Here is a 6,722-nt window from a genome sequence, read left to right as displayed (position 1 = left end):
AGCGACATGCCTGGCACAGATGATAAAATAGCAAGTGTTAAGAATTGAGACCAGGTGGAGAAGTAGGTAGGAGCCAGACCATACGAGATTTTAGACCAGGATAAGGAATCTGGATTTTTTAAGTACAGTGGAAAGCACTGGGAATTTTAAAGCATGGGAACAATATGTGCATGTTTATAAGCTTTTACAGTTTCTTAGAATCATGAGTCTTTAGAACCTGAAGGTACTTTAGAGATTACTTGGTAAAGTTTTACTTACATATTAAGAAAAATTAAATCTCACAGGAGGTAGATGTTGTATTTAAAGCCATACAGTCAGTAGATTTGCCCCAATTCTGGCTCCAGACCACTGTTCTTTCTGTTCTAGTACTTGGCCTTGCCATTGTAAGCCAGTACTAATGAGGAAGAATTTAGAACCTTCTTCTGAGTCTCTTTGAAAAACTGTTCTTAAGTTACAAGATGATCTATTAACAGGAATGCTGTAGTCATCAAGTTTTAAAACTAATTAATGCAAAGTCCTTGTTAATGTCCTGGGAAAAGTCAATACTAAATTGGGGTGTCAGTTGCACCATTGTCCCATGAACCCAATTATTTCATAGTAAGCTTCTCTACCTGTTCTCAAATCATCTAACATATAATCCTGGAATCCGAATTTTATAACTAAAGGGAATTCTGTGTTCATTTAGTCTACTCTTTTTTTTTTTTTTTTAACTCATTTCCATTTTTTATTTGATGTTTCCAAATATAAAAAAAGTCAAGATTCTTACACCAATTATCTCAAATGAGACCATGCAAAGCAAAGTGTATACAACAATCATTTCCCCTTCAGTTCTGTGTGATTGACAGAAAATTGAATGGCATATGCCTGGTTGAAAAATTTCACCAGTTTACAAAAAAAAAAAAACCACCAACAACCCAGCAACAAACATGCAAGCCAGTTGCTACTTTGTGTCTACAAGTTACTTTATAAACTTTTTTAATTAGGAGGCACAATGAACTGAAAATTTTAGCTGCCCAAATTTATCTTGCTACCCCACAGAAAGCACAGGTGACAGTCCCAACACTCTGTAAACTCTGGAGAGTTGAGCTAGTAGACACTATTGGTTATCTACAGTAGGGTCAGCTCTTGAGTCTGCAAAAGTCGGCTTTTTCTCTTAACAGAAATAAGTCTCCTTAGGGCCTTTCCTGTAGGAAATTTTGCTAGGCTGGGTTCCAAAAGAATAATGAAGTGTGAAATTTAAAGTGTGACAACTGAAGTATTTTGATGCCTTATACAAATTTTTCCTAGTTGCACAGACTAAAGACAGGTGGTCTGCTAAACAGCACTGAAGAACATCCTGACCCAGTGGTACTACTTACTCCAAATGTTTCTGACCAAAGAAAATTATACAACAATATTTATAGGCTCACTTTTAAGAAATGGGCTGACATTAATACTGTACATATTTTACATGTCAAATACATAGTCCAGGAGTTTATAAAATAAGTTCATGCATTATTACCTCTAATAATATCATATACAAGATACCCAGCCCCCCTCCCCCAGTACTTCTCACATTTCAGGTGGACACAAGTCTTATATACAAAAACAATCCAGTTCTCTCTGCTGCCTTAAGTATATAATTTAAAGAAACTTCAGAGATTACTGAGAAAAAACTACAAAGTGTCAATCTGTGGGATTTAAAATGTTTCCTTAAAAAAAAAAAAAACCACCCAGAATACATAACCTCTGTACAAAGAAAAATATAAAAATTCTAGATGATCATGTTTGATCACATTACATAATTTAGGATGATATGTCATTGGTTAAGTTTTTTTACTTTACTCATTCCTTTGACAGCATTCATTTGTGAACTAATATTTATATTTAGTTCAGCTGCATTTACGGCACAAGATCTCATTTTCAAAACAGTGGCACCAATTTTCCTTAAGTGTAACAGTATTCTATTTTTAGCAGCAATGATGTTTTAAAGGTTGACAATTTAGAGAACAAATGTGTAACTATGCTTACTTTCTACTTTATATTCACCAGTTATGATGTTTACAAAAAGCTAATGTCTACATATGGAATCATCTTTCACTTTACCCCACCTCATTTCTCGCTTGGTCAGTAAAGTACAGACAAGGTATTCATGTGTTTCTGTTAGGTGGGATTCTTGGATTTAAGTGAATATAAAGACAAGTGTAAGACAAATTCTTAGTCCAGGTATGTTCCAGAGCCCCAGTATTTAGTTACATAATACCTACTGACCAGCTATAAAAGATGAGATGTTCTAAGGTGCCTTAACAATCTAGGTCTGTAACAGCTGAACAAGGCCATTTCACTCAACTGTGATGCAGTCAGCATCGACTGGCCTTTACCAGCAAGTTTAACTGATGTCACTAAATTAGAAAACCAAATGTTTTTAAAATTAGTTTACACTGAGGGACGTATAGTTCTCATGTATTCTGTGTGAAGAGAGATTATGGATAAAGGGAACTGGCCATGGAGCATGTTAACTCAAATTCTAGGAGTACAGTTTTCATGATAAGATGTTATCTACTACATGCAATTTGCTTATAGTACCTGCCTAACAATCACTAGCTCTATAGAGTTCAACTTTGTCTTAAAGTGACTGTTGAGTCCCTTTACGGGAATTGGCCATATCAGGTGATATAATACCACTTGTGAAAATTGAGACAAGTTGACAAATTCCTGAAAATAGGGTCATATAGAAAAAACAGTCCAAATCTGGGATCTATGAATTAAAATTGTGATCCTATGAAACAAGTTTTTGGGTTCATGGACTGCTTTAATATCAAGAATTATTGTCATAAATTCCCAAAACAGAAGGATTTGTTGAGTATGTGAAAATGATTTTGTGTGTGTGTGTGCTTTGTAAATGACAAAACAATTTGAGGGGGGAAAACATACCCACAAATAAGTTGATGTGACAAAACCCACAGACTGATGGCAAATGGACAAACACGGAAAAAAAATGCTGTGAAATACCAACCAAAATAACACGGTGGGTGGGTGGACTGGAGTAAGGGGGGTAGAGTTAAGGCATCTAAAAAAAATTCCACATGGCCTTGGCTTATTAAAATATTTTACACTATCTTTTTTTTTTTTTAAGAAGATTTGAAAGCATCTAAAAAACATGCAAATTGTTTGAAAATCCTGCATGGCAAATTCAGACAGTTTGCAAGCGTCATTCAGATGTTTGTCAAGGATAACAAAGAAGCCTCTGCCCACAAGACTGCACAGGGTGGAAGAGGTCTTTCCGATTCTCTCTATCTTACACTAGACGGCAGCCCAGAGGTCCATGCAGCAGTTACAAACAAGGTGTTACTGTCTGGAAGGGAAGGGACTGAAGAGTTTCCATTGGTGGGAGAACAACCCAGCTTTAGTTTTTCCAGATACTCTGCATGTACAGGCTTATGGCACTGGAGAACTTTGATGGCATCTTCTACTTTGAACCACTCTCTCTTCCTTCCTATATTAACAGAATCTTCCCAGTCTTCTAATATTTCAGTGACAGTAAGAACATACACGTATGTTCTGTGCTTTCGGTCTTGGTTCTCAAATATGCCCAGGAGTCTGCCCAATTTTCCTTTTACTCCAGCCTCTTCGTAAACCTCCCTTACAGCAGCGCCATCAGGCTCTTCCTCAGGCTCCATTCCTCCTCCTGGGACAATCCACTGGTCTGGATACCGACTGCTGCTCACCAACAGGACCTCGTCCTCCTGCTCGCTCCGGAAGCACAGGCACGCCGCCCGCTTCTTCTTCTTTTTTTTTTTTTTTTTTTTTACGCCGCCCGCTTCTTGAAGCCCTCGCGGTCATAGGTCCGCGTCTGGTTGGGCTTGAACTTCATCATAGAGGCGGGTTCTTGCTGCCGCTGCTGCCCCGGCCGCCGCCACCCCCCCGGGCAGTGGGGTCGAGGGCGAATCGGGGCGCAGGGAAGCGAGGAGGCGGCGCGGGGAAGGGCAGCGAGGCCGGGTCAGTGCCGGAGCAGACAACCGCTCCGACGCGGGGCAGAGCGCGAGCGTCGCTCACTGGAGCCCGGGTGCCGGGGGAAGCGCCGCCTCTGCTCGGGCGTCCGCCGCTCTCCATGGAGCCCGCCGCACGCTCGCCTCCGCTCCCTCCTGCTGCCGCCTTCGCTGCCGGAGAAAGCGAGGCTCCAGGCTCGCGCCACGAGGAGACAGTTGCAGGAACCGGCGCCGACTGGGCAGCAGCGCCGCGGCCTAGTCTACTCTTTTTAACAAAGAAATGGATTAACCTGTGTTCCTCTCTGAGCACACTAAGTGATTTTTTTTTCCTTTTTAATAAAATATCATCTACCTATATACATATTACTTACATTGAAAATTTGAGTTTGGGATATGTTGGTGGTGGTAGGAGTGCTTTATTTGAACTGTCATTAAACCTGGCTGATTCATTCATCAGCTGACAATTTAATGAGCATGTAGTATGTGCTTATAGTCTACATCTAAGGGATAATTCATTAGCAAACAATTTAATAAGCATGTAATATGTGCTTACAGTCTACATCTAAGGGAAAGCAATGAATGAGGCAGAGACTGTCTCTGCCATTATGAAGCCTATGCTATCTTCCATTGATTTTATCAGCTGAAGAAACCTATAGGATAAAGATAAAGGAAATGTAAGTGTCAGAAGTTTTTATAGTTATTTAGATTAGTATCAAATAGCCAGGAACCCAAATATGCCATAGCTATGGGCATCATGATGACTGCATAAGCTCAAAGCTAGATTCCTCATGTTCTAATTATGTGACTGCAATAAAAAAGTGAAATTTGCTATTTTTATAGTCCATCCACTTATAGTTTAAAAAACACTTAGACGTACTCTTACTCGTCATTAATCTGACAAGCATTTTTTTGTGCACCTACTATACACTGTTGGCACCAGAGACCAAAGCTAAGCAAAATGGCACAGTCTTCAGGGAGCATAGATGACAGCTGAGACTAAGATACTAATCAACTGAAAGAGTGATGAGGGGGGTGTGTGTGTGTGTGTGTGATGGAGGCACTTCATGGAGGACATACTGTGGTTTGAGGGAAATGAGAGTGAGAGAAATCTTTGAGAATGTTAAAATGTTTCAATTGAGACCTGAGGAATAGGCAGAAATAAACTGGGTACAAGGAACAGAAAGGTGGAGAGAGAAGGAGGGGGCTCCAGGCAGACTGAAGAGTATATGATGGTGTCTAAGGCAGGATGGAGCTTGGAGGGTTCTAGAAGGGACAAAATACCAGTATGTCTGGAGCTCAGCACAAGAGGGGTCAAGGTAAAGCTGGAGAGGGATCTGGGTCATGGCAACCTTTGTGTACTTTGTCCTGATACCAAAGAAAAGCCTTAGATAAATTTCAAGGAAGTGAGATGCTGAAATTTACATTTAGTAAATAACCATGGTTGTTGTGAAGAATGGATCCAGTGTTGGAAGACTCTTTTAGAAGACTGTTGTTATATTCTAGGTGGAAGATGATTGTCTAGGACAATGAAATGGGGGGGGGGGGAAGTGAACCTGAATGATAGCTGTCTTGGCTTTGGAACAGCAGGCAGTAGATCTGGAGAAACCCTCAAGAAGGTGTCCCAGATTTCTGACTTGAGCAGCTGGGTGAAGTGAGTGTTAGTTGCTCAGTCATGTCCAACTCTTTGCAACCCAATGGACTGTAGCCTGCCAGGCTCCTCAGTCCATGCAACTCTCCAGGCAAGAATACTGGAGTGGGTTACCATTTCCTTCTCCAGGAGATCTTCCCGACCCAGGGATCAGACCCAGGTCTCCTGCATTGCAGGCAGATTCTTTACTGTCTGAGCCACCAGGTAAATGGTAATAATGCTCAGACAGAATACATTGTAAAAGGGAGTGATGGAGAAATAGCGGTTAAAAGAGGGCTTTTCCTTATTTTTCATCTCAACAACCCTGTCATGAACACATTACTTTGGAGATTCAAAAAGGATGAAAGGAAGACTCAAGATCACACAAATAGTAAGTGGTAGGGCTGTGATCCAAATTTTTCTTTTGACACAAAGTCTCATGCTTTTTTCTTCTATACCACATCTTGGTTTAACCTTGATATCAGTTGCCTGAATTCCTCTGTGGTAGAGAGAGGAGATTTTAGGGGAAAAGAGGGGCATTTGGGAGACCAGAGTTGGGGAAGGGAATTTCTCGCTCCAGGATTCAGGGGATAGTCCTGTAAAGGACTGGGCCAACAGAGGGACATTTCAAAATGCCACAAAAGCCAAGACTGTTGAGCCAGACACACACACTGAACTCACAGTGTAGAGACTGAAATCTAGAAGGTGCAAAGGATAAGAATGAGGAATACATGCTGTAAAGACACAGGAACTGGTCCTGGAATTTGGCCCAAAGGGGCCACGGGTCCCCGAACTTTCTTTTGCATCTTAGCAGAGGTCATCAAAAGTCATGAGCACCTGCACAGCTCATGGACCTCACCACCCGCTTCAGTCTCCCCAGCTGCCCAGTTGGTGCAGGCTTGGGAAAGAATGTTTCCCAGAGCTTCTTACTGTGGGATGGCCATCAGATTTGTTCCAGAAGATAATTCTATTTACATATTGGCAGTTTTCACTTCTACACTGCTGTTCAATCTTTATTTTTTAAATGTATTTATTTGGCTGTGCTGGGTCTTAGTTGTGGCATGCAAGATTTTTAGTCACGGCATGAAAACTCTTAGTTGCGACATGTGGGAATCTAGTTCTCTGAC

The 6,722-nt window shown here is 41.0% G+C and overlaps 1 protein-coding gene across 2 annotated transcripts; it reads right to left on the bottom strand.

Annotated features, from left to right (window-relative positions):
* Positions 1-885: 885 nt before the first annotated feature.
* LOC138990712 (diphosphoinositol polyphosphate phosphohydrolase 2-like) lies at positions 886-4,215 on the bottom strand. Of its 2 annotated transcripts, XM_070382450.1 has the most exons (2): positions 3,797-4,215; positions 886-3,758 (listed from the first exon to the last, which is right to left on the bottom strand). In XM_070382450.1, the coding sequence occupies exons 1-2, from the start codon at positions 3,854-3,856 to the stop codon at positions 3,273-3,275; spliced, it is 546 nt and encodes a 181-aa protein (XP_070238551.1). In that variant the 5' UTR covers positions 3,857-4,215; the 3' UTR covers positions 886-3,272. The 2 variants fall into 2 exon arrangements, with proteins under 2 accessions (XP_070238551.1, XP_070238550.1); XM_070382449.1 differs by lacking the exon at positions 3,797-4,215.
* Positions 4,216-6,722: the final 2,507 nt, after the last annotated feature.

The sequence above is a fragment of the Bos mutus genome, chromosome 14 (genome assembly GCF_027580195.1).
Source record: "Bos mutus isolate GX-2022 chromosome 14, NWIPB_WYAK_1.1, whole genome shotgun sequence".
In the NCBI taxonomy this organism is placed as follows: domain Eukaryota; kingdom Metazoa; phylum Chordata; class Mammalia; order Artiodactyla; family Bovidae; genus Bos; species Bos mutus.
Note: the sequence above shows the minus strand (reverse complement) of the source record. Positions and strands in the feature narration are given on the sequence as shown.

What these genes read in the sequence shown, in the direction of transcription:
- LOC138990712 (XM_070382450.1), bottom strand. Translation starts at nt 3,856, where the DNA reads ATGATGAAGTTCAAGCCCAACCAGACGCGGACCTATGACCGCGAGGGC. An exon ending in GCGAGGGCTTCAAGAAGCGG is followed by an intron (nt 3,759 to 3,796) that starts GCGGCGTAAAAA and finishes AAGAAGAAGAAG; the next exon opens with CGGGCGGCGTGCCTGTGCTT.